The 16,998-nt window shown below is 47.7% G+C and overlaps 1 protein-coding gene and 1 long non-coding RNA gene across 11 annotated transcripts in view; one reads left to right on the top strand and one right to left on the bottom strand.

Annotated features, from left to right (window-relative positions):
- The window catches only part of nav1b (neuron navigator 1b), a 41,436-nt gene that overhangs the window by 17,436 nt on the left and 7,002 nt on the right, over positions 1 to 16,998 (bottom strand). For 6 of the 10 annotated variants that reach the window (XM_029151970.3, XM_029151969.3, XM_029151971.3 and 3 more), the window contains exons 2-5: positions 15,779 to 16,569; positions 15,603 to 15,691; positions 8,464 to 8,566; positions 7,119 to 7,478 (exon numbers count right to left, since the gene is read on the bottom strand). In XM_029151970.3, the coding sequence (XP_029007803.1) occupies positions 7,119 to 7,478; positions 8,464 to 8,566; positions 15,603 to 15,691; positions 15,779 to 16,542 (1,316 nt within the window). In that variant the 5' untranslated portion in view covers positions 16,543 to 16,569. Of the gene's footprint in view, positions 1 to 368; positions 606 to 7,118; positions 7,479 to 8,463; positions 8,567 to 11,279; positions 12,274 to 15,602; positions 15,692 to 15,778; positions 16,797 to 16,998 lie in introns of those variants that run through there. The other 4 variants (XM_055509140.1, XM_029151978.2, XM_055509142.1 and 1 more) reach the window with 4 other exon arrangements.
- LOC121202275 (uncharacterized) lies at positions 533 to 15,783 on the top strand. Its single transcript, XR_005897770.2, has 3 exons — positions 533 to 666; positions 15,220 to 15,266; positions 15,362 to 15,783. It is a non-coding gene; the product is annotated as an uncharacterized LOC121202275 (long non-coding RNA).

Below are 16,998 nucleotides of genomic sequence, written 5' to 3'. Positions count from 1 at the left end.
CTTAAAACACATGCTCTTTAACTGTTCTACGTTTTATTACAGTGCAGCTATAAGCCTAATTTGGATGCAGTGACTGTAGTTTCTGGCAATTTGTGGATTTCATGCACACAGGACATAGTACTTGTATGTGGTGAAATCTCTATAAATCTATTACACCAATTACACGTATAGAACCGTCCAGCTACTTAAGATTGGCACATTCCAATTCTAATTGATTACTTATTTACCGTCAATAACGCGGTTAAAATGCGGAGCCAAAAAACTACACGTGTTAAATTAACGCAAACAATATGAATACGTTAAACAGTCATCATCACGTCATATTTCCGATCCTTCACGTATCGAGATGAAGGCGTCTGAGTCGTTACCTTGGCGTGCACCGCAGCGACCTCCCAACCGACCGCACGGGAGGGACTTTCCCGACTAAGACGCGACTCATTTGGGAGCGTTTTAGTTGTAAAGACGGCGCCGCTCGCTCCGCGGGCGAAACGAGGCTGTACTTTGTCCGGCGCGGCGAGCAGCCTGCCGCTGGACAGGACAGGCAACTCCCCCATCCCGCAGCAGACGGAGGAGGAAGAGGGCGGACGGGAGTGGGGCTGGAGACCCCGTGTTCCCCCAGCGACGGCTGCCCGGGTGACTGGTCGCCATGGTAACCCGGTTGCAAAGGTAACACGACCACTTCCTTAACATTATGCTAACATGATGCTAACATTATGCTAACACTGCTCCCATTGCTGCTAAACAACTACAGTACACGGACGTGTTAACTCACAAGCAATCATATAAATAACCAATTATTACATTTTAGCTAAATCATACAGTAGATTAGCTTTAGCATCCTATCCACGAGTGTGATGTTGATGAATTTATCTTTTATAAGTTTCTTTAGTGTAAAACAAACGTCTGTAGCTGTGAAAATCTATCTTAGAACAACCTACTGATAGTGTAATATTTTCTCAATTAAATGGTTATATTTTAGTCAGTAAATTAAGATTAAGATTAAAAGCATATAGTATACTGTGTGTAGACCATTGAATCAGGCTTTTTCTGAATTAGAGAAAGTAGCAGCGTGGTGAATGTTTCATCTTCAGTAATTACCTTGTGGCAGATGCAGTGCAGATGGTAAAACTCAGTCTAAGGTAAGTCTGAGTCTCTGTGGGTGCAACCACAAAGCCACAGATGAAACAAGGGCCTCCAGTGAAGCAGGAGTACTTAGTAAAACCACCTCCTCCTGCTGCTGCTAATAGCGCTGGAACAGTCTTAGGGCGATGACCTCACCACATCCCTGTAAATGTCCCACTCCAGGAGGCCAAGCCTCTGTGAGTCACAATGTCCCACAGCCCGTCCATACATTCAGTGGAAATTTGTTAATTGGATTCTAAACGTAGCAACAAAGGCCTTAGCGTGAGCTAATTTCTGTCTGTAAAAGAGAAAGCGTTTGGAATTCCAGCTGACTAGCTTTATTCTTAGTCACTGTGTTTTCCAGACAGAGAGACATTTCTTAAACTTCCGTTACTCTGACAAAACTTGTTGTGTCTGCTTGTATTTTCTTTTTATCACCACTGTGATCCTCATCTGAGGAGCTCTACATTTCATCATGCGCTTTTTTGTTTTTTTCAAACGACATAAAATATTTTGTCCCAAATCCTTTCCTGTCCTGTTTGTCTCAACCAGGCCACAGCACTGCTAAACAGACTGAAATGCCTTCAAGTCTGTATACTAACAGCCGTCTCACACCGATAAGCAAAGGGCTTGTATCAGAAACATCCTTTCACGTTTACGTAGGTCGGTCACAAACGTTGCCACCAGGTTGTGGATTGAGTCCATCTGTGAGACATTTCGGCACCACAAGGATCTCTGCTTGTTTTATAGAGGTCAGCAGACAGGAAACGGTTTTCATAGTGTGACCTTCACTATGGCTTTTGATCCGTGTATTCTGGTTCCCTGTGGTGCCGTAAACTGTGCTACAGTAATGCAACAGGACAAATGAGGGGTTAAATAACAGACACGTCTATCAACCTCAATCCATATGTTATAAAATTTAATGTCGCGCCTGTGAAAACTAGTAAACAACTCAAACATTAGCTCAGTTTCTTACAAATCTTTAAACACTGCAATTTGCCACGTTGAGCAAACGCAGCCAATGTTTGACTGTGGAAATTCTCCTGTAATGTAACATTAATATGCTGTTTTATTGCAGCCTTATGGGAAAGGTTGCCACAAGATTTTGGAAGCTGGCTGCTGCCATGGAGCCACAGAATCATCAATGCAGACATGCACTCTTGTTAAATAATAAGACTTGGCTTTTAAGGGCTTTTTTAGGGATTAAAATCATTCCTGAGGTTTTGCGCATGCATGGGCATAATGTCATGTTAAAAGTGGTGAAGGGGCTTCACAAACACCATTAGTTTGATACGATACGGTGCCATGACATTATATTTCCAGTAGGAGGCAGACTAAAGTAAAGCTGGACAGTTCAGTCTACAGTTCTGTGAACATGCTCTATTTCTGTCCAAAAAAGAAAATCTGGCATTTAGGGAGGACAGCAGCAGAAATACAAATTGATTTTCAACTCTTTGATGCTGAGAAGGTTGGATGTTAATGTTTCCCCTCTTCTTCCGATGGTACAATGTGGGAAATAATTTCAGAGATAGAACCATCACAGGGGAAACACTGTATTCAGTGATTTATGTCTGTTTGAATGTGATTCAAAAAAGAGTAGGCTTAGCTAGTCAAACAGGATTGGACTGCCTTCATCTCAGACCAGCGTATATGGCAACGGTAAATGGGCCTGAGATGCATCAGTGACTGTGTATCTGGCTGACCCATCTTCACAGAGTCCCTCAAAATGCAATTGTCGTCTGGTTATTGGACTGGAAAATTAATGTACAGTCTTCATGAGTCTCAGACAGGACCGTCCCCCACACATGAAGCCTACTGTATAAGTTGACAGTTGATCTACCTTTCTTGTCAAGAACAGCAGTATGATGTTCTGACATGTGGAATTGTTTTATTGTATTTTCCTGTGCTTCTTTTTTATCTCAACTCTACTGAAACTAAACCTAATCCTTTAGAGTATGACTAAATTGTAAGTATTCCAAACTAATTACTGTTTCAGATAATCAGACCAACTGGAAATAACACATTAAAACGTTAGTTTGTGGTATAAACTTTGCACATACTGGGCAAAACGGTAACTGGATCACGTTTTCCACCTGGGGCCGAATATTATACTCTGGTGGAATGTAAACTGCACACCCAGACATCCACACAGAGGCCTGACACAGGGATGATTCACACACCCTGGGGTGCTACTGTAATGGTCCATTACTCACGTGGCTGAGGAGGGTAGGGGGTATTTTACTGACCTTTGTTGGTCAATGAGCTCTTGGCGTTGGGGACGTGTGTGTGCTTGTGTCTGGTTATGAGTAACTCACAGCTGGGTGTGATGAACTGCATTTTTACCGTTGTGCCTACAAAATGTCAAACATTTTGGAGCATCCAGGAATTACACATACACAGTAAAACATCTCCAGCAGAAGAGCAGAGGCCGAAGCCTTATTGTTGTACAGTTAAATGGGTCAGAATGTGTGAGGCTTCAATCGCCATGGAAGTACTCAGTGACAACAGAAAAGGTCCAACCGGGGCAGGAAAAAGGAAATTGACTGCAGACTGCCAGGGGCACAGATCCAGGATCAGATGACTGCAGTAAACCATTTGTGCGTTACAGAATGCGTTGATGCACAGTTTCCATGAGCGAGGCTGTCAAGTATTCCAGTACTACTAAAACTACACCAAGCCTTTCACAAATTCTATACGCTGAGCTTCAGTGTGGTTGCCATGGATACGGCTTCAGCAGAGAAACAAACTAAGACAATAGCTTATCTACAGTACACAGTAATACAGCAAAAGTCAGCAATAAGCTGTGTTGATGCTAGTGATCCATGCATCAAGCAGCTTAGTGTTAAATGTGTATCAGACAGTCTCAGTATTTCATACAAGCCTCCCGGGAAAATACCACAACTGCCGCCATTCAATCCCGCCTATAACAGGATGCAAATGGAAAGACAACAATGGTTTTACAGGCAGACGGCTCACCCCCACAATGCCATTTACAAAACAATGCAATTAAGTGGTTAGCGTGCCATTTTCGCACCGGTCCCCCTCTGTGTCTGCTCATCAGTCTTTGTCACAGGCTCATTCTCTGTCTGCGATTTCCCTTCACACATGCATCCGTTCAGAAGCTACTGCATGACACACAAGGCAGCCCGTCAGTGGGTCAGTGGAAGACGGTTGCCATGGCAGCACATCCGGAGCCATGTTGCCGCATGATCAGAGGTGTGATGCTACTGAACCAGCCTCCCTTCTTTGCTCTGCATTGTTGCCGGTATTCTACTGTAAAGACACACAGGGCAGAGCTGCAGATCCCCACGTGTCCACACAAACTCTTTAATACCTTGTAGAATAATCTGAATAAGCAGCCAAGCCATTATGTTTTACTTCTTTCTCCTTCGTCCATAGCACTCAGACTATTTGCACTGGTCATGATATAAAACTGCTGACCTTCTGTGAAATTACTGCATTTTGCAGCCAACGTCAGGCCCTTCATCCTATAAACACAATGACATCATGGAAACCACTGCAGTATGTTTCAAGCAATGTGACATGAGGTTAATCTGAACTGAACTGTTTCCACGTAGGCTACTACAGTTGAGTGCCTGTAAAACATCAACCGCACACACTGTAATTGGTTGAACACTCCTACACTCACCCCGATCGCTGAATAACAGTCAGAACAGATACAGAAAAAGCCACATTGCTCTAACAATACAATCTAATTACTGCACTACTCAAATACGGCTCGGCGCCAGATGACTTCATGTATGGGACTGTCAGACTTTGCCAAGATGGTGTAAAACCACATGAAATAGCTCCTAGACTCTAGATGGGTTAAATGTAATTGTGGAATAGCTTTTTACACACACCAGGTTTCAAGTACAAGTCTGTTGATACTAGAATAAATCCTAATATGATTCCCATATACTCCCCATTAATTACAGGAAACGAGCTAATCATTAATAAAACAAGCTTTGTAGAGATCATGTTTTGTTTATCTGGGACAAACCAGCTTGTCATTGCTATTACTGCCAAGAAGCGGCTCCTTCTGCCTGATGGAAACATGGTGCTCATAAGAAGATTTAGGTGTATTTGGTATCAGATAATTGACAAGGCAGACACACAGTAGTGGTGATTACTGTAAATGTGGACACATTTAGCCTTAGATAATCACGGCTGTCGGGTAGAAGTTAATCAATATGAGACACTTAGTGGATGTGCAGCACATCACTGTGTCCCAAGGAAACATCCACAAAATGCCTTTTGACTGATTATTTTACAATCTTATACATCAATGCATTATACATTTAAGCAGTAATACTGAATAGTGAGAAACCTCCCATTCAGTCATATTACAGTATATTCAGGCTAATTTCAAATCGACTGAATGCATCAAATGGAAAACTGGGACAGTTTTTCCCTTTAGAAAGGAAGCAGAAATTGCAGCTCTCCTTACAGTCAATTTCCAGCTGGTTCCCATGGTTACGCAGGAGGAGCCGGAGCCACTTTCAAGAGCTGGTAGCTAATCGTTCTCAATGAGCTGAACTGCGAGTGTGTGACTCGGGATGTACAGTAGGAATGCAACTAGATCACAGAATATGCAAGAGGATACAGAGGCAAGAAAATTGGAGCATGTGCAGCTTTCTCTGCTTCAAAACCCAGATTAGCTACTTATCAGCACCAGTGAGTATGAGGCAGGATTAGCATGAAGCATTTCAGTATTCCTGCAATGCTCCCCATGAAAACACAAACCTGCAAAGCATACAAAGCAGGTTTTCACGTGTGTGTATCTTCCAGTAGAAGCCTGCAACCTGCTCAAGGTCAGAAAGAACACGGTGTCTAGTGTTTCCTCGCCTTGGTGCATTCTTGCAGCCACAGTAGACGAATATTACTCTTGCGACAATGCATGAAGAGGCATTTCCTCGAGTTCTCTTTTCACTTACAGTGAATTTGAGTAGACACAGCAGAAGGTGGGAGAAAGAAGACGAAATACAGAGTGGATTGAAGTAGATTTTGAGAGTATGGGTGTTAATGTGAGAAATAGACCCATCTGACATAATTCTAGTGTAGTTTTAACCTCATTTCAAAATTTCAGATCTAGTTTAGTTGGTTTTAGAATCAATCCTTGTCTGTCACACTGTCAACGGTCTCACATCAGTCCCACTCTCTTCCCCATTTGCTCTAATTTCTACTCTTAATTTCTTCCTTTAACACACTCTAGTAAGAACGTGACCTGGCATGCAGAGCCTACTGAACGCTCCAGAGACCAAGCTTAAATCTCTGCATGTGCCGCAGTGATAAAGCTTCTAAACCACACAAGAACTGTCCTGGATTCTTTCCCCGTCTCTCAACTTGACTTTGGATGTCAGCTGTCAACTGGGGAAAGGGAATTAAATAAAGGCCCACTAAGGATTTGATATGAGGGAAGCAAGGAGGAAGGAAAAAGAGCAGGAAGAAGAGAGACTCTGCTAAACCTGGTATTCCCATTTCAAAGTAAAAACACGCAATCGTCTTAGATCTAAATCATTTGTTGCGTCTGTACTGTACCTGTCGGCACATTACAAGATTCAAAGCCTGTGAAAGGTGAGGGAGCGTTTATTGGGTAAACACAAGGACGCCTGAGCTCTCTGCTCTCCCACAGCCCTTGTCAGTGTCAGGTGCAGTTAAGGAAATCTTTAAAGAGCAAGAGAGGAAGCATCTGCTGAGATGTTTGATAGATCTGCCAAGTGCAAAAACATCTGGTACTAACACAAAGCAGAAAGCCATGTTGTCTGCAGGAAACCTTTAAAATGTACATGGACTATTAGAAAGAATGAATTAAATCGACAAGTAAAGCATTATTAGAGTCTTTATGTTATTGCTGAGTGAAAAATACTCCTTGATGACCTTTGCAAAAATCCCAAGGTAGAAGATAGGAGGAAAAACCAGCATGCAGCCATCTGCAGTCGCTGATTGGTTCATGTTGTCATGGCAACAATAGTTTCAAGTCATGCTTTTCTTACCCATTAGCCAGGTTCTCATCATCGTCATCCGGCAAGCTCTTTCCCAGAAGGTCACTGTCGCTCAGGTAACCGGACTTGAGGTCGGGGTCGTCCACATCCAGCCCTTCGATCAGCTCGATGCGAGACGTGCTGCTCAGGCGACTGGAGCAGCGAGCCGGCATCGTGTGCGCCGGGTACTTGGAGACGCTTTTGCTGGCCTGGTACCCTCCGCCCGTGGAGGATGGGGCGTCGCCGGCCTGCAGGCGGGGGCTGGACTGGCCGTGGCGCCAGGACAGAGGCGAGGAGCGGTTGGACAGGCTGGAGATGCTGCGAGCGTTGGTCTCATCGCTGTCGTAGCCCACGTTACTGCTCTCCAGACAGCTGGGGAAGAGCACAACCTATTACACATGAAGCTGAGTGACCAAAGCTCAGAGTAAATCAAGAAACCAGAGCACAAAGCACAAAACATTTCCTTTTCTGTCAGAAGTCCTTCAAAGACACCCATTATGACATTACGCTGCCGCTGACCCAGATACAGCAACTGTGCCATTTTGTCTTCAGGGACTAGAAATATGGCATCACGGAACCCAAGACAAAGTATTAGATCAGCTGATATCTTTGTTACCATGGCATTTGGCATCTCTGAGAACTATATTCACCCACCTTGTATTGCATCACTCCCACATTAGAAGCTTGCTGTATGTGAGCCTGCACAGCGAAAACTTTTTCCCACATTATTTCTGTATGTGGATCAGTGATAGAAATGTCCCCGGAAGGCCCGGAAGCATCTTCTGTGTCTGCTGATTACATAACTGCATGTACCAACTCACCTAAATAAATATTGCAATGGCTACAACCAAGTATTTTTATCCATTGTGATGGATAATTCATCAGCGCCGAAGCCAACTGGTGCCACCCAGCACTAAAAGTGACAGAATGCCTCCTTCTGTAAACGAGCACTGTCCAGTAGAAGCTAGAAAATGCATAGCAGTCGCCGGCTTGAATCATTTGTATGGAAACATGTTGTTTCCACATTTGCATGAAAGAGCAGAGCTGAGCAGTGCAGCACTGGACGGCCCAAATAAAACACCTGCTTTCCACAGGTTTCTGGTTGGTTGCCACAAATTAGCATCTGGGCCTTTTGCCTATTAGAGTCAAAGGAGAGATTCCTAGAATGAAGTCATATGATGGAGCATAAAAAGGCTATTTGAGAAGAATAAAAGCCAGATGTAGACCAGATGTCAGCTCTTTAAGCATTACTGCAACAACACACAACAACAACAAGTGCATGTCTTATGCCATTTAACAGGTATAACTTGATAATAACATCAGCATATCAGGTTCATATGCAATATAATCCACTCACCTATGGCTGAGCTGGGAGCCCCGCAGGCTAGACATCGTATCCTCCAAATTCTGGCGGAGGTCAAGTACATTCTGCACGGTCCGCTTCCTCTGGGACTCCGGGTCTGTGGATGAAAGCGTTGGAAAGTAAATGCAGAGCTTTTTACCGGTTTGCTTTTGTGATAACGGAGATGTTGTTCTGCTTGTTTGCTTTCTGCACCCATGTTCTTCTGTGTGTGAACATGTGACAGGTGTCAGCCAGCGCATGGTCACATCATTAAGCAGGCAAACTTTATAACTGCAGAACATGATGAAATCGAACAATAAAGCTTGTTTGCAGCGTAAACTGCCCACCAGGGGAATGCTGTCTGACATTTACATCAGACTCCACTTTGCCTTCCTTCTTTTAAGTGGAGCCTTATCACCATCAGCAGTGACCAAAGCTGTTGGGCAGTTCAGCTTATTTGGGCTCAACTCTGTTCACAATAGAGAGACTGTGGTTTATGACCATATTAAATCAATATCCCAGTACAATTAAGAGTGTTTGTGCAAACAGGGAGCCTCCCTAACGAGGTAGGGGTTTCCACTGCAGTGCGAGAAACCAAGACCTCTTGGGGAACGGCGAGAAATTGACATTGCATGCATCAGCTGGAGCAGAGGCGAGGATGTCAGAGTGTCAAAAGGGTGTCAAACTAATTCAGCTGGAGGTTTAGACTGTGAAGTGTGAGCATGTCACACACAAAACAGACACAGTTCACAAGTCTTATGAGACAAATGCCACAAGAAACTGGCTTCTTAAAAATTTATATTATGAAAGCGGCCACTGAACATCATGATGTTGACATAAATGGTTAGAATATTTTACTGTAATTGCTTCTCTGCAAACAGATTATGTGACACTGTTGGTTTGCTTTAAAGGATTCCTGGAAATCTACTCAAGCTGAAACGCTGGTCGCAGGCTGCGTGTGCATTACATCTGTTTTGAGCATATGCTGCACTGTGCACTACGTTCCTGCGCCGTGGCTGATCGTCTTCTGGCACCCTGAGCCAAAGTGATGCCATTAACAGAGAAGGAAAACTCAAAATACAGAAGCAGATGTGGGGCGGTGAAATCCAACAAACGATGCAGCACCACAGGAACTGTTCACTGCACATAAAGATACGGCTCACTTTCAGGTCTGGTTCACAGAGTTCAATCACAGTGAACAGGCAAAAAAAACGGACTGGAGAAATTGTTGCTTCACGGCACAAACAACAACAGAAGGTTTGTGCGTTTTAAAAGCAGGAACTGGTTGGAGGTGCAATGTAGGAACAGCTATGGTGCAAAAAGAAAAAAGTCCGGTTTAAAAATGGGTTTATTAACTAAATGCACTGGAATGAAGTCATATTGGTAGAAACAGAGTCTCTCTATGTTCAGAAATCAAAGCATTCTTTCAGTGAGCTCATCATAAGATACAGAAGAGATCTATTTAAAGACACAAACATTACCACTGTGCAAGTACAGAAGGAAAACGGAGATCCAGCAGAATGTGCGGACAATAATCTGGACCTCTAATCTAATGGGGAGAGTAGGTTTTTCCCCATCATCCGGCTCTTGACATCCAGTATTCCATTCAAGGCCACAAAGCGCTGGATTCATGACAAAAGCTCACATGGGATTATCTGAAATCACCATCAATAATTCATTATACGCTAAACTGCCTTTTTGAGATGCAATGACAGTCAATTTGGAAACATGATCAAGGTCAATGCGATGCACTCACATAACCAGCCTCAGGCTTTTTCCTGCCAAATTTATGGAAATGGGTTAAAAAGGGAGAACAGGGTGTGGTGCAGCAACAAGGACTCTACACCGCAACCACCCACGGCTCCCTGCACTGTTTACAGGTTGTGCTCAGCTTGAAGTGTGGCCGACGTGAGTGACAGGTGCCCACATGGCGCGGCGAGCTAATGAAGCGCGGCTAACCGGCTAAATCATTACAGATGTGTTCATCTGGATGCAGCCGGGAACATGCTCAAGAAATGTCATCTCATTACACATTTGGTTCCTGATGACACGCTTGGACCTTGTTTGTGGGAATAAGTCATCACAAGGTTTCGGTCCGACGTCAAGCTTAAGGAATCCAGATTTTTGGTCTCCAGAGATCATGACAGCCTCTCCTGCCACGTGAAAAACAAGTCATAATTACAGGCACCTGCAGCACAACACAGGGCAAAGACGCCGCTGCCCGTCCAGTTCCCACCATACGATCTGATGCTTCGTTCACCTCTTCCTGCCGATAAACCCGACCTCCACCTCGGAGCCATTTTCTCCGCCATTTGCACCGTGATAGTGCACGGGGTGTAAACCATCTGTCAGCGCTCCACAGATGAATGGAGCTGGGAGGAGGCTAAATGTGTGTCTGTGAGCCGCCTGTGTGCCGGAGTCAATATGGCACGCCGTCTTTTCCTGCGCCGCTTTGAGAGCCTCCAGTCAATCGGCACATGTTGCAGCAAAAGAGCTGCAGAATAACAAACCGCGCTGCTAATGATCTCTGAGCCCGTGGGCTTTTTTCCCTGCGAGCAGTCAAACAATGTTACGGCGCCGAAGCCTCGAACATCGCAGTGACATGATGGAGGAAACAGGACAATAGAGCGTCGCTGCAGCTTCGCTTTTACAACCGACCACTGGGCTTTAAAAGAGTCAAATAACAAGAACAATGAGGATGTTTTCATGTAAAATCTGCTAGACGCGTCTGCAGCAGCAAGCGCGCGGTCGCTGTGTGAAAAGGGGGCGTTTGGTTTGTAGCACATGGCGGCAGCGCTCGCGGGGGGTGGGGGTGATTCTCCCGTACTCACCCAGTATCTGACTGAAGAGCAGCTGCTCCAGGTCGCCCAGCACCGTCACCACCAGCTCGGGGTCCACCTTCAGGAAGGGCTTGTCTCCCCCGTCCTCCCCCGGGCCTTTGGAACCCGACTCCCCCCCCGCTCCCGCCCCCGGCTTCTTCGCGCCGGCCTTGGCTTTGCCGGAGAGGATCTCATCGTCCGACTTGCCGTCCTCGGGTGCCTTGCTCAGGGGCTTCACCTCAGCGTAGGGGCCGCGGGGTATGCGGCTCAGCTTGCTCTGGGCGGACGGCGCCGCCAGGGGCCCGAAAGGCTTGGCTTTGCCCTGGAACAGCGAATGCTCCGACTTGGACAGGCTTCGGGAGAGAGGGGCTCCCCCTCCGGCGCCGGCGCCGCCCCCCGCCGCCTTCGGCCGGCCGGACCTGGCCGGCCCGGCTCCCGGCTTGGCCATGTCATCGCACCACTTGGGCTCGTAGAGGTGCAGCTTCTTCTCGGCGTCCGTGAGCACGGCCAGGTTGGTCATGGAGCGCTGCTTGCGGAGCGTGGCCGGCACCGGCAGCCGGCCCTCGGAGCTGCCGGCCCGGTACACCTTCAGCTCGCCCCGCTGCGCGCTCTGGGCCGGGCCGGGCTTGGCTCTCTTGGCCGCCGTGGCCACTGCTTTGCCGTCCGCCTGGCCGTACGCCTTGGTGCCGTCCGTTCTTTCCATCTTCACGTCGCCTTCTCTGCCCTTCAGACTATTTCCAAGCATGCCTCCCGCGCGGACGCTGATGGAAACGCATCAGCAGGGAGGAGGCAGGCTTCGCTCCCTGAGCCTCCCTGAGCGTGGGGGATAAAGGCGCGCGCGGAGGCAGCTTCGTCCTTCTCGCCTGCGTCTCCTTCCTCCGCCCTCCGCTCTCCCGACGGGCTGCTGCTGCCGCTGCAGCTGTTGCAGTGCTGTCCAGGCGCTCCTTTCTTGCCTTCCCTCCCTCCCTCCCGTCCGTCCGTCCGTCTCTCCTCCTCCCTCCAGCGCACCCTCCTGCCGCTGAACCGCGCAGCAGCAGAATGACAGCGGTGGCAGACGCAACAACGCCCCCCCCCTCCTCCTCCCCTGCTCTCTCCTGCCTCTCCCTCGTCTTCCACCTCCCACCCATCCTCCCTCCGCGCTCCCTCATTTTCCCCCCTTTCATTTAGCGACGCCTCGCCGTGCCTCAGCAGAACGTGTGACATACAAGAGAGCGGTGAGAAATAATGGGTGGCTTTTGAGGCTGCGTCCTCTAGCACCATGTTCCCCCACCATCGTCTCTGATTCCTTTGTTCTTCCCCTCCCCCTCTCTCACCTTCAGTGTTCCGCGTTCGATACGCTCAACGTGATGCATGACTCGAGTGGAAATTATACAATGTGGAGAAACAGGGCAGGATGTGTTAATGCTACCGGTGAAACCCAGACAGTGCAACACTGGAACATCCAGATTATCTCTGGATCCTGTTGTCGTATCAATTACAGATCCACAGCGGAACAAATCGCACGTAAACAGAGGTTATCCCGCTTTAAACGGACTACTGCACCCAGGGCGCTTCAGACTGTGCAGTGACAAGATGTGGCAGCGCAGGCGAGCAACACGCCCAAAACCACACGTCGCAAATATCTTCAAGTCTGACACACACACACAGACGCACGTGGCGCCGTCAAAGCGGCCGAGCAGACGCGGCGCCTGCGGGCGCTCATTCCTGCTGACATGTGACCGTGAGCCGCCTTGAACATATTCCACGCAGCGCGCTCTCTCGGGACCGAAGCCTCCGCAGCGCTGCTCCACGGAAACCACCCTCCGACCTCGCTCCGCACCACACCTCAGCCGCGCGCACGCTCCGGACGCTCGTCACACGTCCCACGTGAAATCAGACAGACGCATCTGACGGACTTACAAGCGCTTACTTTTTGTCTTGAGCAGGATTCAATAGGAGGATGTCACGTGGTGCAAATCCTCTGGACATGATTGACCTGTTAGCGACAATGGCCGCAGGGTGAAGCTACTGCCCCCCCAGTGGGTGTGCAGCACACTCCGCTGCCCATTTTCTGTAGGTTTTAAGCCGCTCGGGGCTCCTGTGCTCGTGGGCTTGTTTGAGCAGACACTTCAGTTTCCTAGAAACAATCTCAAGTCTTGTTCGTCCTCATCACGGGTTCCTGTAAGCTCCCCTGCTGACCGGCGGCGACCTTGCTCCCACGGTGCAGTGAATGGCGTGTTTGTGTTGGGGAGAGGGGATTGTATCAGACATCCTGATTTGCCAGATTTCATACGAACGCTTTGGTATGGAAATACCGGGTTCATATTCAGCACATGTGAATTTCACATCCCAATGTGAACAATGTGTCAGCAAAGTCGTGGATCCATTACATAGAGATTTATTGCTTGGGATTCATTTTCCTTCCATGTGAGTTAATGAGACTTGTGCTGTATTTTCCCAGTAAAAATATCCCTATAGTCCTAAAACGCAGCTCCAAGCGCGAATCATTCTTAAAATCTCACATTGCTTTGAGGATGAAGAAACATTCAATCTGCACCACTTCTCCGGAGAGGAGGGTGGATCTGCCCCAGTCCGTGGTTCCTCTCACATCTGTGTCTGGTTCCATTCTCCAACTGGCTGAGTAATTGCATACGTGTGTGTTTGTGGCATGTATGTCCTCCCTGGACAGCACGTGTAACCCATCTGTGGCTTCTCAGCTGCTCTGATGCAAATAGATTTAAGAACATGACGTCTCAGAGAACAATGTGAGCTCGTTTTTCTAGTCACAGTAATGAAGGCGAAAAAGACACAGCAAAACTATGAAATGCATCTGGGCTGGTGATCAGCGGGGGGTGACGTGAACTTAACAGGATTCTTCTCCCATAAAAGTTGTCTTCTTGAACTCAGTTGATTTTTACTGACTCTGAAGGTGATGGAAACAACATCAATAGCAGAGTTGCCTTGTAGGACTTTAAATGACTGATTCATTGTCTAAACAGTGAAGCAATGCTGGATTTTCCTCATTTCCAAAAGTTAAAGATTTCCCACCAGAGATCCGTCTCCGGCAGATGTTTCTAATAAAGGCATTTGTTGTTAAAACCTAACATTTAATTTTCCAACTTCTTGTTGCTGCACGACCGCTTAGAACATCTCTACCCAAGCGCCCGTGTGCTCCATCCAGCGGGAACGACAGAAACCCCCGGGCGGGAGGTGAAAGCCGATCCTCCCATCAAGCCAATCAATCTCTGAGTGCTGCGTCTGTCCACCCTGCGCCGAGCACCGCTCAGTCTCTGCCGCTCCCTGAGGACGCCGGCCGGAGTCTCCTACGCCGCACAAGTCATTGCCATAATTAAGAAGCCAGTTAGAGGGTTTCATCAAGCCCAATGCAATTATATGAAGTCATTTTCTAAATTCAGCACATGCCGAGTGATGGAGGACAATGAATGCATCAGATGTCTTACTGCAGCAAAAAAAACTAGCTGATTAATTTAGGCCTTGTTCATAACAGTGAATCAGGGAGATGCTAATTAAATCTGTTAACAACGACAAAAAAGGAACTATTCAGCTAATTAGATAATTTAAGCAGATGATGTGTTTAGTGTTTATGCTGTAAAGGTACTGGGTCATTCCAAGCTTTAAAACAAACACTTGTAGACGACTGATCCAGCACTGCCATTGATCTTGTACTTGTAATCACACACCGGAGACACAGAAACATGTAGGGAACTGTGTGAAACTGTTCTCTGCCAAGAGGCCGTTTTCCACAGGAGACAGATCGAAGCTTGATGCACATAACAGGTTACTGCCCAGCACCAGACTCCTGAGTTTGAGAAGGTGAAATTACTGCAATTAAACAACTCAGCTCAGCTTACACTGACTGACGACCAACGCGTTTGAGAGGTTTTAGAGGTAGTCATTAATGGCAAGTTTACACATAACACCCTCGTGTCCTTTTCTTTTTCTATTGGGACAGAGAGATGGAGGTAAACATGGACATGACCCGAGGCCGTTGCTTGAATGGTCAGTACTTGGAAACCACATAAAAGCTTGTTTGCAAGATGTTTATTCTTGCATGTGGAGCCTGACATCACGTTTCTCTGTTTGCTTTTCTCCAGGACGTAGAACACAGGGACGTTTAAACAAATCTCTCGTGAGACATTAACCCCGAGCACTTTGATCTCAGTCTGACTCCTTTGGAACGTTCCACGGTTCTGGAAAACACTTTCACAAGACGCTGGCACCGAGTACAGGAAACTGAGCTAGAAAAGTGTAGCGTCTTTTCATTGTGTCCCCAGTTCTTACCGACTGTAGCTGTCAATCACCGCTTTACAAACCGTCCAAACCAACAGAACTCACCAGCGTCGTCGCAGCAGATCTCCATGGAGTCAGAGGAGCAGTCGCTGAGATCATCCAGCGAAGCGTCCGTGTCATCATGGACCGGTAACCTGAAATAAATGTAGGTAAATCAGAGCAATGCTGAGATGAGACTCAGTCCACTGTGTTTGCGTGAGAGGGTGAAACGCTGCCCTCACCTGAACCTGAAGGGAGCCACAGCTGCCATGTTGACTCTCGCTCTGTGCGACATGTTGGACACCTGATACGACCGGGATCTGTCACCGGGCGCCTCCACGTCAGACGCTCCCAGCACTCGGTTGGAAAGGGTTCTCGTGTCCTTCTGGAAACTCCCCACTGCCCCTGAAGGCACCCCCGGTATCTCATTCCCGTTGGCTCCCTTATTGTAGAGCAGACGCCCTCTCCCCTGGCCTTGCTGCGCATTAGCCGAGAGCCTGCGCGCTGCGTTGTGATCCGCATTGTCCACGCTCCTCAGACGGTACTTTCCAAAGGTCCAGTTCTGGTTGACGTTTCGTCTCAGCTGGAGGTCCCGTAAGGACTTGTGGGTGAAGGCGCTGCAGCGGAGGTCCAGGGTGTCTTTGGAGCACGGCGTGTCCCTCTTCGGGACCTGAGGGCTGCTGTAGGCCGAGCGGGTCCCATCGGTTCTGACCGTGGCTGCCGGGCCCCGATGAGGGGACGGAGCAGCTCTCTGCTGCAGCAGGTGCTTGTTTAAAGCTGCGCCTCCGAGCAGCTCTGCAGAAGCTGAGGACACAGACAGCGGAGAGCAGGACGGACGTCCTCTGGCGGCCTGCGGGAACGGCCCCGGGGGAGCGCGGGGGCCGCCGTGCTGGTGCGGGTCCATCTTAGACAGTGGCATCATGCTTCGGGGTAAAGGGAGACCGGAGCCGACGCCTGCGTCACTCTGATTCTGAGATAGGACTTTGAGATTCACTCCACCACTCATGACTGCAGAGCCTCAGGGAGCTGCGAGCTGGAAAGAAAGGCAGGAAATTAAAAAAGCAGAGGATCTTTGGCTGTTTTGCAGCGAATGAAGTGACAAGAAACCATTTGTTGTACACTTGATGAACTAGATCTGATGAAAGCTGACAAACAGACTTTAAACAAAGCAACTCCAAAGTTCATTAATAAATTAATTACATTCACTGGTTGCTGCCAAAGCCTAATTTGTTGCAGCAAGCATTTTTGATGAATGACTGAAGGTGACGTTCACAGATGGATTCACATATTAGGTACACGTGGACCTCCTGTCAGTGAACAAGTACCTGTACCTCACAGAGAAGTGGGCGAGTGGATAAGGAGGAAGAGGAGGCGATGGATCTGAGGGGAAGGCTGGTTTACGCTTGCGTTCAATTACAACATCAGAGGAGCTGTGAAGTCTGAGAAGCACATTAGTCACTGG

The sequence above is a fragment of the Betta splendens genome, chromosome 5 (assembly GCF_900634795.4).
Source record: "Betta splendens chromosome 5, fBetSpl5.4, whole genome shotgun sequence".
NCBI lineage: Eukaryota > Metazoa > Chordata > Actinopteri > Anabantiformes > Osphronemidae > Betta > Betta splendens.
The sequence above is the reverse complement of the archived record's forward strand: the minus strand, read 5'-3'. Positions and strand labels throughout refer to the sequence as shown.